The sequence below is a fragment of the Miniopterus schreibersii genome (assembly GCF_964146895.1).
Source record: "Miniopterus schreibersii genome assembly, chromosome: 3".
Classification (NCBI taxonomy): Eukaryota; Metazoa; Chordata; class Mammalia; order Chiroptera; family Miniopteridae; genus Miniopterus; species Miniopterus schreibersii.
The window spans coordinates 36,537,294-36,558,652 of NC_138103.1; the positions used below are offsets into that span (position 1 = coordinate 36,537,294).

Genomic DNA, 21,359 nt, shown 5'->3' on the forward strand with positions numbered 1-21,359 from the left:
TAATGGAGGCAGTTTATTGTTTATATAGAGTTTCTCAGTAAAGCAGATTAAAAACCATTCGAGCAGGCCCGGCTGGGGGAGTGCTTTGCATTGTCGCATTCGTGAGGAGCGGCCGGTTCCAAGTCAGCAGTGCACATCCTCAGATGGAATTCCAAAATCAAATAATATGTCCGAGTGGCTTTTGCCAGGAACTAGAGAATAATTTTAAGTGATGGAGATTCTAAACCTTTAACTTGTCTCTCAAGAAACTTTCCAGTTGAAAAAAAGAAAATAAAGGAAAAAAAACATGGAAGAAAACTGGAAAAGAAAATGAGAAAATATTTTAGTGAGAATTCCCTACCCCCCCAACATTAAAATTCTGCCAGAGAAAGTACATGAGGCAGCAATGCCATTCCCATACAATTCCATCCAGAAAAGGGCAGGTCTGGAGCGTAGGCCTGAGCCCCGCAGCAGAGACGGACGCTGTGAGGAGCAGGCCTATTCTTCTGTGCCCCAGGGCATGGCATCGGGTCTGCTGGAAACATAACTGACACCGGTTTCTCATCTGTCAGTAAGAGAAACCTCACGGCCCTTTAGGATATGAGTGTGTGTGTGTGTGTGTGTGTGTGCGCGCGCGCACGTGTGTGCACAAAAGACAAAAAAGGTCAGTGAATCGCTTTCTTCAGTTGATTTCAGAAATATTGAAAGGGTCCCTTTGCCTCAAACTATTCATTCCTTTATATTTTCCTCCGCTTTGTCCTTGACCTTCTTCCAGCCCCAAATTATTTTCTTTAGGCTCATTCCCCTCAGGAAGAGAGAGCTGAGAGTTTTGGCTCTAGAAGGTCACAAGTACAATTACATATCTGCTACTCCCAGGGAACAGAGAGGAAACCTTCCAAGTTCGCTCACTGGGAGGCAGTAGTTTGCTGATTTATTTGCTGTCTGTCATTGACGCAGTTGGCCTGTTCTTTTTGAGGGGGCCATTTCAGTGGGCTCTGCCCAAGCAGCCATGTCAAAATATAAAAGGTGATTTTTTTTATTACCAAATACGTATGCAAATATCTGCTCTTTCCCCTAAGTAACATGTTTCTCACCTTGCTTGGAAACAAACAAAATGCAGAAAGTATAATGGTGTTGTTTTTTAGTTTTCATTATAACAATTCCTGCATCAAAACAGCCACATGCCCTGGGTTCATTCATTAACCTAAGAGTCAAAGAAGAATCAAGGAGCCCAGAAGTGAGAAAGCATCTTGAAAGGGAACAGTCCCGGTTGGCTTGAACCATGATTTTGAGTAAATTAGATAAAGGTGCTCCACCTAACACACTTTCAAACCACCCAGCTGTGATCATTCATCTGTATGGTACAGGTTAAAGATGCAAACAAAGTTTTACAGTGGTGGCCACGCGAGACATAGGCACGACAATCCTTACCCCATCTCAGGACTCCACCTAAAACCAGCCCTGTGTGTTAATGGCACTTTGTTTCCCATATGGAGCGTGACTGGTAACAAGCGCGGTATGGCCAGTCTACAAATATCTGGGTTGAATCAGACATTTTTCAACTGCACAGAAGCCAATAAAGCAATGGGATTCTAAATATTGATACTCAAGTTGCACTGGGAGCAGAAAGAACTCAGAGACATATGCCGAAAACACAGCTGAGAGTGATTCGGGAGTTTGAGGCCTACACTGAATGGAAACGCATCTGGAGGGAAGACCGTCTCTCAGGACACTCGCAGCCCAGCTGCTGTTGCTCAGGAGGAATCGTCTGGTTGTGGGCAATGTGCCAGGCACTGTGCTAGGTTCAGAACCGGGAACTGGCCCTCACAGTGGGGATGACCGTACTGAACTCACCACCTTTATTTGGGAACTATTTCTTACTTTTTCCTCAGCTCTTTCGGGATAGTAAGTCAGGTAGCCAGATCCCTGTTTGGCATGCACAGAGCCCATTCCACCTGAAATCAGTCAAGAAACAGGGCAGGGTGAGAAAGGGACCTGCTGAGTGGACGAAGCATTTTCTTGACTTCTCTGCCCAATGGTATGTTTGAACTCAAATGGATTCATTCTGAAAACTACTCTCCAGATGTAGAACCTCTCTAGGCTCCTGGGCTTTTTGTGGCCCTGCAAACTTCTTAGAAGGTTTGACTCCCAGATGTCTGATCACAGGAATGGCCTTATTGTCTTTGGAGACTCCCACAGTGATCCAAATGGGTTGGCAGCTGGGGTGAGTTACCCTATACTCAGGCATGGTGTGTGCCAGTGGCTCCTGCACACAACTATTACATAAGTATGTGGGTCCCTTCATGGTTCCCTTATGACAGAGGCTGTCCTCTTTAGAGCATCCCACCCAGGCTAACCACCAGAAGTACCTCCCTCTGCCCCATACTCTTGGATCTCAGGCTGTAACTAATGGACCAACAGCCATTTCAGCCAACAGACAGGCATGCTTTCCTTGACCAGCACAATGTTCTTTAAAGTTTTATGCATGAATATCTTTAGGTGGGATTTACTCCCCAGGATACCACAGGCTCTACCACTCTCTATTGTCTAATACTCAACCTGCCCAGCCCTGAAAGTGTTTGAGCTTATGACTTTGAGCAGCCAATTTTCCCACTCCCTCTTCCCTCTTATTTCTCCAATAAAAAGTGTTTGCCTTATATCTTATTTGTAAGAAATGACCCAAACTTACGTTAATTTGCATGAATGTACCTATGACTAAAAGGGGTGTATTACCTATCTAGGGAAGCTTTAGCTGGGATATCCTGTAGAGTAGGTGCTTTGAGTCAAAAGCCTGACTCTCTGACTGGAATTAAAACAGCTTGCCAGGTAGTAGGAGAGGTATTTTAGAAAAAAAAAAAAATGCAGTGAGGCATTAGAGATTGTCACACTGAAAATTCCCTGCTGTCTTTGAATTTAAGCACTTGGGCAATTACAACAGAGCTTGACAGGAGGCTTGAAGCCTATCCTTAGGCAACAGAAGCGCCTACTTTAAGGAATGAGACTGATTTCCAAGATGTGCACATAACAACCATTTAATCCTCAAGTTACTTACTTGGTGGAGTATTTCTTGCTTCCCTGACTCCTAGCTGGATACCAGGCTGTCAAAAACAGAGCCCTTCCTGCCAGGGTCTGAGGGAGATATGTGAATGTGCAGCTGTCAGAATGGATGTCATTGCATCGACAGTGTTTTTTTCTCCGCATGACAAAATTAAACAAGGAATTTAGGCCTGGCCCTGGCTGGGTGGCTCAGTTGGTTAGAGCATCATCTTGTACACTGACGGTTGTGGGTTCGGATTCCAGTCAGGGTGAGCATAGGAGGCAACCGATCAATCTCTCTCTCTCTCTCTCTCTCTCTCTCTCTCTCTCCCTTCCCCTCTCTCTAAAATCAGTAAATATATCCTTGGGTGAGTATTAAAAAAAAAAAAAGAATTTGGGTCTGAGCTGCTGTTTTAGATTTTCCACACTGCTGATCCTTTCTATTAGGCCAAATAATTGAAATGTCTGTGGTAAGTGCACAGGGCATATCATACACAGAATGCAGAAAGTTTGGATGGGGAAGTAAGAGGAAAAGTGTTCCTCCCCATCCTTGAGGCAAAAAGAGTCAAACCTCTTTAGGAATCCTTGTGACTATTCCAATAGTGAAAATGTCTGACCAAATAGTAGCTAACAATTGCCCAGCCCTTTCTAAGCGTTGGGCCCTATACTTACTGTGCTTTATCTCAATAATTCTCATCATAATCCTCTGGACAAGACTCAGTGCCCCCATTTTACAGACGACGAAACTGAGGCACAGAGCTGTTACTAAGTGGTGAGGCTGATTTTCACTCAGACAGTGGGTCTTCGCGCACTGCCACTGTGAGGCAGGCAGGAAGGAGCTGACAAGTGAGGACTTCTCAGATACCATCTCAGGCCCTTTGTAGCATTCTTTCATTTAACCTCTCACAGTGGGAAACTGAGGCTGGGGAAGTTATATAATTTGCTCAATGACAGGTGGTTTCATTGGGCATCTATTACCTGATTCCAGGTCTGTCTGATTCCAGCTGCTTCTAGAAACAGGGGGTAAGGTCATCAATGGTCAGCTGAGCATCGTGCTCTAGGCCACACAGTCAGCCATTGAGTGGGATTTGAGAGAAACCAGGAAAATCCCTACAATGCTCTCTCCATCACCTCAAAGGTTCATTCCACTGGGTTCAACACTACCCTCTCCTTATCTTCTTTCAAATGCCAATAATCCTACAAGAGATATTTCTGTGAAGGGGTTTACCAGGCTCTCCCAACCCCCTTCCAACCATAAAAAGGGGTGGGGTTGGTAGGGGCGGGGAGGGTGCAGAGAGGTGCTGAAAGACAAAGGAGATCAGAATACAAGGCCGCGTGACCAGAGACTCATTCCCAAAGTCAGAATTCTGCCTGTGGCCATTTAAAGCACAATTTCAAACTTGACTGAGAATGAATGTATAAGTTTCCATTCCCCCAGGCATGTCCTACACATGCAGACAAAGTATAAAGAGCATTTTAATATATAGGGGAAACTGCATAGCTCAATCTCAAACCTCAACAATTGCAGAGTTTGATTGTCTAGAAACCACCGGTATTTCACATTTACTTCTGGTGTTTTCAAACAATTTTACTCAAATGTCACATCTGGAAGGATCGTTGTTTGAAATAAAATTGTTTTTGGAAATCACTGGATGCCACGTAAAAGAATTTTTCCAATCTAACCTATTGGCCAACTATTAGAGAGTCCATTACCTGTGATTTGGAGTTTTGTTTTGTTCCTTTTAACAATAAGAAAGAATTGGCCATTCATTTGGAAATGCTGTTAATATTCAAGTACCTGATTTTTAAAAATAAAATATTGATGTTTTGACTATATGCTTGCATTTTATTTATTTAATTGCACATCCTGAGATACAAAGCTGGAAAAGCTAAGTCAAAGAACAAACTCCAAATAAGTTTCTCTGTGTCTTAAAGGGATACGGTTTCTTAGCTGAAGCTTTTTTTCTTTTCTGCTCTCTTTTGAGAAAAAAATTTTTTTCCCCTGATCACTTAGAATGATATTGATCAGAAGATAAGGTGTTTAAATAAATCTCTTTGCAAATTCTTGTAAGAATGACTCTTCTTGAAAAACATGGACAGAGGCTGTCCCTGGTATTTGGTTTCTGTTTGGCACAAGGCCTGACTCTCCTGGTCAGGTGGCTTCCAGGTCACAGGGGGAAATGAAGTAACAAAGGAGCAATGAGAGCAAGACAAGAACACCCATACACTGAGACAACCCCTCAGGTTTTCCAGTTACTATAGAGAGGGAAAAAGGGAACCTGGAACTTAGAAGGTGTGTATTTCCAATGCCTGATTTGTTTACAACTTATATGCCAAAGGGCCCCCAACTCAGAGGGAAGGCTGAGAAAATAAGCTTTCCAATAAAAAAAAATAAAAAGGAAGGAAGAAAGGGAGGGAGGGAGGGAGGGAGGGAGGGAGGGAGGGAGGGAGGGAGGGAGGGAGGGAGGGATCACCACAGATAGGCCAGAAAGAAGTCTAACCCCAGGAGACAGGTTTTTTCCCTTATCAGAGTTGTTGACCCCTGTCCCTCCCTATCCTCGCCCTGTCCCTCTGCCTCCAATTCCCCAAAGCTAGAGGTTCAGACCAGTGATACCTTTATGTTTTCACCTTCTTCACTTAAAGGTAGCCTGGGATGTTAGAGCTTCTTGGGGACCTTAAATGACAAGGTGATGGCCTATGAGCTGGTGCCTGGAGCAAGAGTATTGGAAACTTACTGAGTTCCTGGACTGATCAGGCCTTTCTTCAATTTGTAAAACATTGCTTTACATATGAGACAGCTTCACAGAGCTAATATTTGAAAGAGACAATGGATGTAAAAAGGAAGTGAATTATACAATGTAAAGGGGAAGCAAGAGATGGCGTCCTAAGTCAAATCCTCTCAATGGTCCACCTGGTCATGAAGTTGAACTTGAACTTCACGTCTAGCAGTGAGATTCTAGTCACAGGACAGGCACCTCTGTTTCAATAGTGATTCCTCTAAGGTTGTGCTGCACTACTTTTGGTGAAGTTCTAAGAATTTGGGAAGAGATTTTAGTTGTTGACCTTGGAATTTGAATTTCTAAGAACTAAGTATATCCATTTAGCCATGACACAAAGATTTACTGAGCATCTATCACTAGAAAATATGGGAGTCTATGTATTTGGAACTGGGAGCGGGGAGATGGGGGTGACAGGGAAAAGCAGGTTTATGAAGATGAGAAATCATTTAAGCTAGGCTAATTCTCTGAGAGCATGGCATGTTATAGTTTTGTTCATTTTAGGCCTGAATGATATCTGAATTAATAATATATGATCCTCTCCTCTCACAGAGGTTCCAATCAGTATTTTTCTTTCTGGAGAAGCAGAAAGCCACATATTGGAGCACCAATGTAATGGCCACTTTTGCTTCTGTCTTTGGGCTCTTAGAGAAGTAGCTGTATCTACCACTGTCTCTCCCAGCACGTACATGTAATTACAACTTGAGCCTGATTTTTAAAATAGTTATGTTAGGCTGTAACTTGTATGGATGAGTATTACCCTTCAATGTTTATATTAAGGGGATATACAGCTTTGCTAGTGATACTGTTGCTCTATGATTTGTAACTTCCCCCGCCCCCAACACATACTTAATTCCACACACAGTATACAGGGTGGAGTGAAAGTAGGTTTACAGCTGTTCACATGGAAAATAATACAACAAATAATAAATAATCATACAAGAATAAACTCTGTTTCACATACTCGCAATTGTAAACCTACTATTGCCTCACCCTGTATATGTACAGATTCCTTTGGGTTGGTTTTTAGAAACAACAGTGCAGAAGCGAACTGGCCTTATTACCTTGAAGTCCTGCTTAGTACACCCGAGAGCTGTGGGATCCTAAAATGCTGCCCTGATGCACGGGCATGGTTGGCACCAAGTGAGGATGACATGGCACATGGGGCTGGATATTAGTGGTCCAGCTGCTAGCATCATCAGGGTGCAGTTTGTGAGGTCGAGGCTGGTATTCATGACATCAGCAGAGCTGAGGAGGTGAGCTAGGGCCACTGAAGGCGATTATAAGGGTGGAAATCCCCGAAGAATCCCACTGAATGTTCTATCGGACACCTCCAAAGAGTTCCAAGTCATTCTTGTGTTTGGGAATCATAGAGGTAAAGGGCTCTACGAGCCTCAGCCTTGATTTCAGGAACTCAGATTAACGGAAAGTATGAAGAGACAAAGGACTACGCTGACTCTTAAAATGAACCTTTTCTCTCTCCCTTTCTCATGTGACAGTCTTGATAAGCTTGCCTGGTACTTCACTGAGAAGATAAAAACTAACAAACTGTAGCTCCTTCATCTTCCATTAGCACCTACAAACCTGCCTTCGCGGCAGCCAGCCTCTTCCTGAAATGAAAACGTGCCCCCTCCTACCGAGCCCCTGGCCCTCCAAACAGGGATCCCACGCCCGGCAACCATTTCTCCTTCCGTTTCATGCTTCCCCGAATCACTTCTGCTTCTTCAAGCTCCCTGTCTCCACTGGATCCCAATCCTAAACATTCAAATATAGCCTAGAAGCTCCCAGCTTTTAAAAAAACTTCTCTTAACCCGTTATCTCTTTCTAGCCTACCCATTCTTTCTCTCCTAGTCTTCAAATCCAGATTTCTAAAACCACATCCTGCCTTTATCAACCGTACACTCGGCAACACCCCCCCCCCCCACTACACTGAATGCATTCTTTCCAAGGTTATCAAACTAAACCCACATCGTCAAGTCAAATCAAAGAGATAGTTTTTGGCTCTCATCCTATTCAACCTCTCAGCATTCCACATTTTCCCACACCCTTGTTCTTGACATTTTCTCTGCTCTCGGTTTCTGTGGCACCACACTCCAGCCTTTCCTCTAGTGTCTCCAGGCGCTCACTCTCCAGCTCCTTCCCCTCGAATCCCTAAGTATGCAAATGTTTCTTAGCTCAGCCTGGGCCTATTTCTATAACCCTGATGACTTTAAATATATGTTAACACTACACAAATGTATATCCCAGCCCAGGCTTCTCTTTTGACAAGCACTTATATATTCAGCTTGACTGACCCACTTAGGTATCTCATAAGCATTTCAGATTTGATATGGGCAGAATGGAACTATTTATCTTAACCTCCAAGAGCTACCCTTTCTCAAGTCTTCCCCATCTTAGAAAATAGCACAACTAGTGCAGTTGCTCAAATTAGCTTTCTGGGAGTCATCCTTGACCCCCTTCCACATCCCTCCACATCCGAACTATCACCAAGCTCTGCTCATTACACCTTACCTCCATCTCTGCTACCAATACCCTAGGTCAAGCCATCACCAGCTTTCACCTGGATTCCTGCAGACACCAAGCTGATGTCACTATGTCCACAGAGCAGCTAGAAAGAACTACACTGTTTCTACAGCTTTATCTTGTGTGCCTGTCCTCTGCTCCATTAGGCTCTGGCCACTTGTGGACTTTTTAGTTCCATTTTAAGATCTTTCTTACTTGAAGGCCTTCACACATGCTTCCTTTGGCCAGAATGTCTCCTCCTGCCTACCCCTCGCCCCATCTTTACTCCTGGTTAATGCATTCATACTTTTTGTGTCTCAGCCGAAATGCCTCTTCCTCTAAGAGGTTTTCTTGACCCAAGATGCTGGACGTAAACTCCCACCAAGAGACACTGTCATATCACAATTTAAAATTTTATATTTGTTTCATATTTCCTCCACAAGTCTCCATGAGATCAAGAACTGTGTCTACCTTTTTTATGACTCTATATTTAGTAACTAGCCAGTGTCTAACAGTAAGTACAGTGGTACCTCGGTTTTCAGATATAATTCGTTCCGGAAGACTGTTCGAAAACCGAGGGATCAGCAGCCGACAGCTGGGCCTCAGGATCCTGCCCTCAGCGGAAGCCGTGTGGCCTGTTCGATTTCCAAGGTGTGTTCGAAAACCGAAGCATTTCCTTCCGGGTTTACAGCGTTCGCAAACCGAAATGTTCGTCAACGGAGACGTTTGAAAACCAAGGTACCACTGTATTTGTCGAATGAAAAAACTTCTGTCCTCTTGGTTCTACTTAACACTCACAGCCTGGCAAGACAGCCATGCTCTTTTTGTATCATACACAAACCTCTCTCTCAGTGACATGAAAAGATACTGAGTCTTTGGAACTACATAGATCAGGCTCTTACACCCACTACCAAATCCACTGCGTGACTTTGGTCAGGTTGCTTAATCTCAGTTGCCTCACCAGGAAAATGGGTAAAAGGACATCTGTCTTTTAGTAATATTATGAAGATTAAAATGAGATTGTGTATATAAAGTACTCATGATTATAAAAGTATTCAAAAAAGTTCCCTTTCTTCCATGCCTCCCAATAAACTCCAAATACTTCTTACCCAATGGAGACCCATACATACACAAAACTTTTGACAATGTGAGAACATCCATCCTGCCCTTCTCAGTCTTTCTGATGGCGGCCTTCCTACTGAGAGTTTTGCCTTTAGAGAATGAGACAGCCATGAAACAGAATTTATAACATTAAACCAAATATGTAACTGAAGCCCTCAATAACTGGAGTTTGTATTATAAAGGAACCTTCTCAAATATATTTGGAAGTAACACAAAGAGAAAGGCAGTGATATTTTTGATAGTGTAGAAGGCATTACTTTAAAAGAAAACACCAGATGGCAGCACCAGACACTAAAGAGGTATCTGAAGGGACTTTTAGTTCAAGCCTGATCATCTAGATGTCTTAAAACTATGTTGAGAGAGATAACCATTTATAGAAAAGATAGTTTCCCTAAAGACAAATAATGGCTACTTTGTAATATAGTAAAGGATTTTTAAGAAAGAGGTTTCACATGTTACAAGCATAATCCTAAGGAAATAACGCCAAGCATTGTCTAACCAATAAAAGATACTTAGACAAAGGCTTTATTTTGGCTTGTAGTTATATTTCATTAACTCTGTCAGTTTGTGTTCCAATTAGCTGGAAAGGGCCTAAAGCCAAAAAAATGAAATACTATTGGCTTCTAGAAAAGGAAAATATTTTTCCAAATATTTAATGCAAATATTAAAATTTATCCACTCACATTAAAATGGAGCAATACTGACCTCTGTTACTATACTCCTCAGCATCACTTAAGAAACTACTTGCGAAAACAGACATCAAAGGGTCTCACTAAAAAGATGCAATATTAAAATTCAAAATTATAATCTATGGTTTCTCATATTATGGATCAAAATTTCACCTGGGGTTGCTTGGCTGGGCATTGCTCAGCAGTTGAGCATTGACCTAGGATCCAGGAGACGGTGGTTGGATTCCGGTCGGGGCACATGCCCGGGTTGGGGGCTCCATCCCCAGTCAGGGGCGTGCAGGAGGCAGCCGATCAATGACTCTCTCTCATCATTGATGTTTCAACTCTCTTATTCTCCCTTCCTCTCTCTGAAATCAATAAAGATGTAATAAATTTTTTTTTTACCTGGGATTAATACCACTATTAAAACCTTGCAAAATTGGGTATTGCTTATTCAGGCTTTCCTTAGAGGAAAGAAAGGCCGTTTAACGCAGCTGGTAACACCATATCATGGGAGAGCCACAAGCCCAGGAAAGTCACGCCTTCTAAATAAAAATCCACACTGAGGGCTTTATTCCTCTTACATGCTGCTTAGTATTCTTCACAACTTTCCTGTGAGATCAGGAGTGAATTCAACCCTATATTTTGAATGGGAAGCGACAGGACAACTCAAGCCTACCTAGTGGTTACAGAGCAGAGTGCAAAATGCCCGCCATGGTCTTGGAAGAAAACTTGCCTTAGTGGCGTTTGTTTATGTTTAGAAATGACTGAAAGGTGACAGAAGCATCTGTGTCCTAAGAGAACTGAGCCAATCTATGTTGGAAGAACATTCTGAGCAGAAGGTAATTCACTCTGCCAGCGAAACAGTCATTGTTGCCCAACTGGAGTGAATTGTTTTCCAAGCACTGTGATCATGGTTCTGAAAATATTTTCCTCACCTGAATTCACTGCAAGACTGAGCCCACTGAGAACATTGGGCAAGATCATTGATTCCAATCAGAAGTCAGATCAAGGATTCTAGAGGGAAATTGTTAGAATTGACAAGAGAAGGAATGAAGCAAACGTTTGAACTGTAAAAAGAATGCGTGTGCTTCATCATCAGCTGAATGTCACTCGTCATAGGCAGATGAAATTCTGAAATCTAATAGTGCATAGGGCAGTGCTCTTGGTGGAAAATATATGATTCACCGCACCATCTAAATTTTAAATGGTAAAAGAAAAACAGCGACAGAGAGAATCAAATCGTAAACAAAAGAGTACCCAGGAGAGCCTTCCTGCTAAAAGCACCATTGCATGGCAAACATCTTTCTTAGCTAAGGAATAAAGTTCATCGCTTCAAGAATCTTACGTCTCGCTGAAGCCGAGGGTATTTCTCTACTGTAATTAAACCAAGCTTGCTTTAAATCTGGCAATGAAAGGGACCCTAAGTTAGATGACCTTTCTATGACCTCCTCTAAAGCCTGCATGGTCCCCAAACAGGCCAGCACACATCTGACAGCTGTGGGCGCCAGTTTCTCACTGACACATGCCTTTTCACGTCTGGGAGCAGAGTTGGCTGTGCTCTGACACAGCCATGTCCTCCAGATGCCCTTGTTCCGATGAACTCCCCCTATGCTAAATGCACGAGTCATGAAGGGCCATCGCAGACCTCTCCTTATGACATTCTCCCCTCCAGACGACTGCCTGAGTCAGGAGGTGTCTTCTTGTGAAGCCATGGGCCCAGGCCAGCCTCTTTTAGCAGTCGTGACTGAGTGAGAACATGCTGTGCTGGGCCTGTTGGCTCCGCTCTTGGGAGCACAAAGTATGTGTTATAACAACAAGCCCAAGAATCCTGACCACACGCTTCCCTATCTCAAGATCTGTAATGAGAACATTTGAAGTAAATGCATACAATCAGGGAGCAGGGCTGAAAGTCACACACTAACAGAGATTCTGACTGTGACCATGAGACACGATCCTTTTGCTCTTTGAATCCAGACCTCACATGTTTTGGAAGAAAAACAACAGCCAGAAGATGGGAAAAACAGATCATGTTTATGAGACCAGCCTGCAGTCCATGCCACACTTAAGAGTTTGGGTTTTCATTCAGCAAAGAAATCAACCATTCTTTCTTCAATGTTCATCAGAAAACTTACCCAGCCTCCATTAGTCTGATTCTTCAGCTTTAGGGCCATTGTCTTGAAATCTTCTAAACCAGCAAGTCCATAATGATTTCATTTTAAACATGGATGTTAGGGGAAAATACTAGACATTTGCCAAAAACAATGCAGTGAAAAAGTACGGAAGAAAAACTGGGTTAAAAAGAAAAGATCCCCTCACATTCACACACTCCCTCTGATTTAATCCTTTACAATAGCTTAAGTAACCTTAGTTTCCCCAAAACAGTCCATTTAAAGAACCCTGCAGGTGGGCGTTTCGAGTAGTAAGTCATAGAATAAAAAGACTGACCACTTCCTAATTCTCATGATCTGACTTTCTGTATGGTGTGACACAGGACAGCACATCCACCCCCCTGGCTTAATGGTAGGACAAAGCCCATGGACCATGCCCTGTTTTGCAGGTAGCCACCTTCATAAGCATCCCTCCCCAATCTTGGTTGATGAAGACCCAACAACACTTCACCATACAATTGGGAACCCCTGGGGCCATGCTTATTTACAATTGCCCAAGTGGCGAGTCAGGGTGTGGTGTCCAACCCGAACACAAGGTGCAGACCAGCAGCAGGAACCCAGCACTTCCCAGAACCATGAACACACCCCTCGCTGCTTGGGCGTCTATGCTGGGGTTAATTCCCCACATACTACAATCATGTAAGTGTTAACAGAAAACACACCGTGTTCGCAGAGCACATCTATTTCTGCAAGTTACCCAGTGTTTAATTATTGCTAAAGTCATTTGGGGTTTTTGACACAGATTCTATTTTAGTAAGATAAACTCAGCATAACCCAGCATTGCCAAGAATGAATTCCTAAGGTAGATGACTAAAATAAACTGGTAATAAATATTGGCTTTTGGAACTGGAATTATAGCTCTGTAATGTAGACATAGCATTAATGACTCATTTTCAAATAACAGTCTCTCCCAAGGATTATTGGTAGGAGGGGTCAGGGAAGAAAGAAGTCCGTCTTTCTCTCTCTCTGTTTTAGGCAACAGAATGCAACAGGACTATGAACCCACCAGGCAAGGATGTTCTCATGTCTACTTTGCCATCAGAGATACAGCCTCTGGAGTGCCACAGGGGGTGAACTTGAACAGGCTGCATTGAGGCAGAAATAAGGCATCGAAAGAAACCACTCTAGGGGTTGAGGCAGTTGATTCTGGGTCCGTTTTCTCTCATCCCCCTGGAGACAGAATGCACTCCTGGGTCTGCCCAGTGCATCTCATGTGGCATGAATTACCTTGTCGGTCACGGTGGGTGCTGCCGTGTGCCTTTGCTGTTTGAAATTAGTGGATTCTTTTAGGCCACCTTTACTCCCAAAGGCCAAATTCTGAATGTGTGGCCCACTTGGTTGAGCTTTACAACTTCTCTGATGCACCAGAAGGCGGTCGGGGGCGAAGGTCCGGCTACAATTGGGGCAGGGCACAAGCTGAGCTGGACTTGGCGCCTCTCCCGTTGTAAGGGGCTGAGGCTTCTGTGGGAGGGGCCGACGGAGCTCCCTGGGGAGCTGGTCATTTTCTATTTTCCATTTTTCCAGGCACTTGGGCTCATGGATAGGAAGGGAGAGGGTGCCAAATTCCCTGCCACAAATGTAGCAGATGAGAGTCCTTGGTCGAGCTGGGATGGCACCAGAAGCTTTCCTGGGACTAGTAAGATTGTTGGAGCTGTTGGCGTTTGGTGCTGTGGGCCCCTCACCCTCTGGCTTACACCTTCTCTGGTGAACCAGGAGCCGGTCTGGCAAGAACGTGCGGCCACAGCACCCACAGGGCAGCAGCTGAGCCTGGAAACCCTGGGGCGCCCCCTCATCGGCTGCCTGCAGAGGGCAGGACCCGAGGCCGCCGCCCACGGGCTGTGGCTTGCAGGGCTCTGGCCTCCTCAGGTGCCTGGGCAACTTGCTGTTTTCAATGCGCCACTTCGCCAAGCACTGAGGCTCATGAATGGCAAGTGACTGGGACCCAAATTCTCGGCCACAGATATAGCATATCTGGAACCCAGGCCTGCGGGACGGGATCACGGGGGGGCTGGGCTGGCTTTCAGACATCATTCTCTTACTGGACCGTTTGGAGAGTATCACAGTCCCAGGTCTGTTTTTCTTAGTATTTGTCTTTGTTTTTTCACCAGGATCGACGTGCTCTGTTTCTGGCAAGAGGTTAGAATAGGAGTCACTAGGCAGAACGGCTTGGTTGATAAGGAAGGCAGGTTCTTTAGAACTGGGGAAAGTCTGTGGCAAGTTTTTGGAAACCCTTTTCTCCTTTCCTCTTTCCATTAACAAAGAAATCTTTCTCTAGCCCTTGCTCTGATTTGAGCCCAGATTCATCTGGGGCTTCTTAGCGCAGAGGTTAGTCAGGTGGGCTGTCCCGGGTTCCACATCATAGCCGGGACCTCCGACCTAAAGGCCAGGACTCAGAGCTTCAGGGCAGGGGGCAGTCTGTGGCACTGCGAGGTCCCCATCAAACCCCAGACACCTCCAAGATCTGTGGAGGAAACAAATCAAGAAGTTATTACACACACACACACATACACACACATCTGTTAGAAAGAAAGTTGATAAAGAGCAGTATTTTTTAAAAAGCTTGTATCTTCTTTGGCTAAAACAGCAACTAGGACATAGGATTTTTTCAGTGTTGAAATAAATTTGAAGAAAACTTCCATTATGAATTGCACTGTCACTGTATTAAAACTAGTATTTTGCCCAGAAAAATACCAACATTTACAGCATATCACAGACACATATGACACAAACCATCAGAGGCACGGTGATGAGATCATAGGCAGGAGAACCAAGAACTGTGAAAATTAGAGTAATGAAACTGCAGATCCTGTGAAAGACCTCCTCCCACTGCCTTAGGGAGTCTTAGCGTTATAGTGCCATGGATCCCTTTGACAGGTCTTTGAAGCCCAGGAATCTCTTTTCAGAATAACGATTTTAAAGCAAAAAATAAAATTCTTACTATTACAAGCGAAACTAATTGTATTGAAATAATTTATCAAATATTTTTGTTATATATATTTTATTTGAGATAGAGTAATATGCCAGGCTTCTTGAGTGTCTGAGGTTCTAAGGTTAAAAATTCCTACAGAGCCCGGCCGGGCGTGGCTCAGCAGTTGAGGGTCGACCTAGGATCCAGGCGATCAGGGTTCGATTCCTGGTCAGGGCACATGCCCGGGTTGCGGGCTTGATCAATGACTCTCTCATCATTGATGTTTCTATCGCTCTCTCTCCCTCTCCCTTCCTCTCTCTGAAATCAAAAAAGATATATATAAAAAAAAAAAACTCCTACAGAAGAAGTAATTCAACAGTGAATATCATGAGAGTATTATGAAATATGAAAACTCTCAGAGGGGGCGTAAATGTCTTAAAACCTACCAAGTGTCCACTATTTTTTTTTAATCCTCACATGAAGATATTTTTTCCATTGCTTTTCAGAGAGTGGAAGCGATAGAGGGAAAAAGAGAGAGATTGATGTGAGAGAGCCACATTGATTGGTTACTTCCTTTACGCACCCCGACCTGGGCCGGGGGATTGAGCCTGCAACCAAGGCACGTGCCCTGGGCTGGAATCGAACCTGGGACCCTGCAGTCCACAGGCTGACATTCTAACCACTGAGCAAAACCAGCTAGGGCCAAGTGTCCACTTTTCTTATGGGAATTGAGTATTAATAAATTATGGCAACTCAGGCCCATACTCTTCCTGGTGGGATATGTGCAGATCTTCCCTGAGATAAAGCAGCTCACACTTTGATGGTCTTTTAATAGCTATTATGCTCACTATCTTATTTTATATATTTCTATCTATCTATCTATCTATCTATCTATCTACCTACCTTCCAAAATATTTTTTTTATAAAAACATGGCCAATGGTCTTCCCAAACAAAGCAGAAAGGGCTGATAAGATCTCATTCTTTATGGGCAGGAGCCTAGGAGATTTTACCTTGGGGAAAGGCATGAGAAAATTTTACCCAGGCCCTACAATCTAGCCCCAAGGAGGATTATTTCTCAGAAGTCTTAGGACCATCATTGCTTCCTGAAGGATGACCTGGACCTGGAGTAGAGACTTTGTAGCGTCCATTCCAGTCACAGACACTAGACCATGCCAGACACTTGAGTTCGGGCAGAGCGAGGATGGCAGTGCTAGTAACATCAAAATTCCGTTTGGGCTTTGTGCTCGATAAAGGACCGAAAGAGCTCTGAGATCTGTACCCAGTTCCTGTGTTTTAGCGCCAAGAAAGGTCTGAATCTTTGCAGTTAAGTCTATCGAATCAGGTCTGGCACAGAAAAGGAGGTTATTTTTCATTTTGACAGATCCTAAGACAGTGATATTAACACATGTGACAAAAGAATGTGCTGGCCCCAGCGTGGCCAGGCCAGAACATGAAGCTCAGAGAAACAAAATGCATCACTTGGTCAGCACCATCCAGAGGAGAAAGTGGATGCAGAGAACACAAGGGATCTGGTACAACTGTGTTATCAACAAGTGTGTTAAATAATCCCCCAGACCACTCTGCTTTGTTGGTTTTTATTTCTTGCTCACCAAGGATCTCCTCTTTTAGTTTCCTGTCTTCCTTCAGACCAGGAATTTTCAGACACCAAAAGTAGTTAAGGTGGCCCTGGCCGGGTGGCTTAGTTGGTTAGAGCGTCATCCCGATATGCCAAGGTTGTGGGTTCGATCCCCCATCAGGGTGCATACAAGAATCAACCAATGAATGCATAAACAAGTGGAACAACAAATCGATCTCTCTCTCTCTCTCTCTCTCTCTCTCTCACACACACACACACACACACACACACATTGTTCCCAGCAGATTAAAATACTGAGAAAGCCCCATGACTTGCCCCAACAACTCCTCCATTTCCTTTATGATAAGGTAAGAGAACTAATATTTATTGAATGCCAACTATGCATCAGATATCGTACTAATTTTTTTTTAAATATATATTGATTTCAGAGAGAGGAAGGGAGAGGGAGAGAGTTGAAACGTTAATGATGAGACTGTCGTCATTGATCCTCTCCCTCCTGCACGCCCCTGACTGGGGATCGAGCCTGCAACCTGGGCATGTGCCCTGACCGGGAATCGAACCCCGATCGCCTGGATCCTAGGTTGGCTCTCAATCGCTGAGCCATGCCCGGCCGGGCTGTACTAATTTTTTATATACATAATTTAATTCTCAAATGATTATGGGGCAGATATTATTATTTCAGTTTTATAAATGAGGAAACTGTGACTCAGAAAAGACAAATAACTTGCCCAAGACAGTCCACTTCTAAATGACAGAACTGGGACTCAGTTCCAGCTCTCTTTGGCCCCAGTACTCAGCCCTTCTCATTATTCATTCTGCCTAACATTCCACCAGCGGAGCTTCTTCTCTTTCATTTTTCTCCTTGTTTTAATGGAAGATTCATATGCCCCATGGGAAGGTGACTAAGTCCCCACCAGCATTTAAGAGAAGGAAGAGGCAAAGGAGAGGAGGGGAATGGGGCACAGCAGATGCGGCCCCTCTGCAATGGGAAAAGCAGGACAGACAGGTTGGGGCTACCGACGACAGTGTTTTTCCGTAAATGACAGGGATCATTTATTTTGCTGTACTTAGTTTTCCAGGTGAAGCTATTTTCCTGCACGGTGTGCAGTGCAGACCCTTTTCCTGATCTCACCAACGTCCTTAAGAAAGATCTACACTACTCACCAGGGGTGGGCATGGGTGAGGGGGCACTGGGTGGTACAATGGGTGCAGGGTGAACGTGAAGGCTGCCCAAAGAGACCAGAAGGTGCTCAGTTTGCAGCCACTTCAACATTTCGATGAGGAATGGATCTTTATGTCTGCAGGTGTGGGTGCACTGCAAATATTTTCTGTAAAGCAAACATAACAAGCATCCTAAAAATCCCAACTGAATCTTCATCTTTTCTTTTTCTACCCTCTCCTCCCTCCTCCAATGTCCTCCCACAATTTGTGTCTTATCGTGATGAAAGGCATCAAAATATTAGAGATAAGATAGCTGGAAGTGAGGGAAATTTTTGGAAACTGAAAAATTTATGAAGTTGCTGCCAGTGATTCTGACGAAGTTGCTGCCAGTGATTCTGACAAGGCAGGGTATGGTCAGCTGCTCTGGTCCATAAGTCAGTTCTAAAAGCAAAAATGCTGGAAAGTACTATAATGCATATACTTACATTACTTAAGAAATTGGCCTGTCACCCAGACACATTGTAAATAAATGTTGCTAGTTTATAAAGAGAACCACTTTGCAAAGCCAGCTAGCTTCACCCCAAGCGTCCATGGAGAAATGTTCACTCCAATTGGCCTGAATTATTCATTTTGACCATATTTGCACAGAAGAGATTTAAAGACTGTCTTGGAAGGCATCAAGTTTTATCAATATGATGCCATTTTTCCATGCCCTTTGGGGTTCATGGGAAGGGATAGACAAACTCACAAAGATGAATATAATAACCTTGGAAATGCAAAACCCATCTTGGCATTAGAAGGTGTTCCTCTATAAAAGAGGGGAAGGAACATAACCAAAGTGATTAAATCTTTAAACAAAAAATTTAGTCCTTTGGAACAAAATAAACATGTGATGCATGAACCCTTCCCTGTTAGTATAGAATCCAAATTCTTTAAATGGACAAATGAATAAATAAGAGAGATGGAGTTGGGGGCTAATGCTGGCTCTGAGCAAAATTATAAAATAGAGGTGGCTTGTCTTTAATATCCTCTATCTACCCTGTTCGTCAGCAGTGTCTGCTCTCCTCTGCCTACTGCCCTCATGTACTCTTCAGTCTTCCTTACCTATGAAATCTCTTTCAAAAAGGAGCTGACAGACCCATTCACATCAAGGCCTATGATTGATGAGGTAATATCCCTCCCAGAGTCTGGCAGAGGCAGCTAGTTCCTTACCAACAGTTATTCTGCCCAACTCACTCAAGTTAAGAGAGCACCAGTTTTTAGCTGGGCACAGGATTTCCCAGCTAAAAGTCTACAGGCTCCTTTGTAGCTAGTGAAGTATTGTGTGTGACTTGTGTGAGCTCTTCTTGGAATGTAGGGGTACAACGTGCCCCTCTTCCTTATCTTCATCCTGATGCTTAGAACATGGGTGTGATGGCTGGGGCTCTAGAAGCCGTATTGGACCAGATTACATTCACGTAACCTTGACACAACAGAGGAGAAACCTGGAAGGACTTGAGTCCCTGATAATGTTGGAGCCACCATATAAGTACCTCCCTTGGGCTTTATGTGCATAAAAGAAATACATGTTTATTGCATTTAGCCACTTTTTAAGAATCTTTTACTCACGTGAAAACCTAATACGAACTGAGATATAGTTGTTTAACATCTGTCATTGGTTTCACATGAAATGAATCCTGATAGTAATATTTCAAATTTTAGGATCTCCTTTTTTTGATGAGAGAAAACTTTTTTGAGGAAGTGTATGTTTGGGGGCAAAACTGACTTATTAGATATATACTTTTTCCTGAAAATCATAAATAAAATACTTGAAATTGTACATACTGAACCAATGGTTCTTGAAAAATTGACAATCCATCCTTCCTAGAATTTTTTCCTGACAAATTTGAATGATATTTTACATCCGTGAAATAAAAATACAGTTTTTTCCATGATGAGCTTTTGAAAGGGCTGGGGGGCACCATTGTTGTGCCAGTTATTAACGCGTTGTCTCTGCACCCCAATGCTCTTTTATGTTCGGCTCTGTGATGCTGGCGCTGGGGCTCTGCACACCCCATTTCTGCTTTGCCAGCTGGCTCTGAGTTAGGCTCTGCCAATAGTGGTCGTGGAGGGAGCAAGCAAGGTTGGAGGAGAAAGAGAGGGTTTGCTCCTTCTTAAAGGCTTCCTGTTCGCTTGCGGTCCCTGTGGACATCACCCCACCAACACTGCATCCAGCAGACACAGTTTTTTCCTGTAGCAGCAGCTGAAACCGGTTTACAGTTTTCCCAAACTTGCAAACCAGACTCACTCCCCCTCCCTGACTGGACAACATCACCAGTCAGTCTGTGCCTTCTCCTTGGAGAGCTGACATTCAGTTCCATAGTGAATGGTGGTTGTCACCTCCTTTGTATAGCAGTGTTCTCTGTTTACCTTCCTAGTTTCTGGGTAACAACTTCATTTTTGGTTAACAAATCTTTACATTAAATACTCTTTGTTTAAATAAGTGGTATGAATTCTGTCTCCTGACTAATATATCTACCCTAAGAATATAAGTACAGTAGTAAAAATATGTGATATTCATGCTGTGCATTACCTACTATTGCAATAAATATAAACTCAAGTATATTATTTCATAGCATCTTAGAAAATAGCATGATGCTTATCTTAACATTCAATGCTCAACTTATTCAGATGACTGAAAACATATTTTTGTAATTTTTACACCATCACCATGCTTCAAGAGCTAGAAAATGTTGCTCTTCCATTTGTGACTGAACAAAATCTTAAGGGGAAATCTGCCGTTTTAGGCATATTCACATTTTCCTTAATTTTATATGATACGCTTTTGCTGCTGACTGCCCAGCCCTAAGGCCACCATTGCGACAGAGGGAGTCAAAATAAAGTGATCACATTCATAGATCGAGTGACGGGGAAGTGCTGAGGGGAGCTGGTTCAGCTCGCTCTCGCTGGTTCTCTGCACTGCCTGCTGGGTACCACATGGGCCACTGGCACTGGCAGTCCTCAGTCATTCTGATGTGAATGGACAAAGGGCCAGGTGAGAGTAACTGGGAATTGAAGATGATGTGATTTGGGAAAGACAGGAGCAGCATCTGAAAGGTAAAAAATGGGAACACTTTGGCCTGAGGCTTATGGCTTCCAGGGAATGTGGCTGTCCATACTGGCATTTCCATGCAGATTTTGAATAAACAATGAAAAATTTCTCCTTATGGTCTCCTTTCATTGCAAAAAAAATTTAAACCAACAAATAAGTTCCTTCACTTCCAAATAACTTCCGAGTATGGACATAATAGTCTCTGGTATTAGGAGAGTGATGGGAAAGGAAAATGGGAGAAATGCACTCTTTACGCCTCTAAGTAGAATCTTCTATAAGGGCACTCTAAGATGTTGAGGCTCAAAATATCACCCTATGACAGCTATTGTTAGTTTGAGCCTGTAAT

General features: G+C 43.5%; 1 protein-coding gene across 1 annotated transcript in view; it reads right to left on the bottom strand.

Annotated features, from left to right (window-relative positions):
• LOC308555338 (zinc finger protein 474-like) overlaps positions 1-21,359 on the bottom strand; it is a 62,002-nt gene that overhangs the window by 19,262 nt on the left and 21,381 nt on the right. Inside the window, exon 3 of the mRNA XM_081133511.1 lies at positions 13,483-14,716. Coding sequence (XP_080989637.1) covers positions 13,483-14,508 — 1,026 coding nt within the window. The 5' untranslated portion in view covers positions 14,509-14,716. The remainder of the gene's footprint in view (positions 1-13,482; positions 14,717-21,359) is intronic.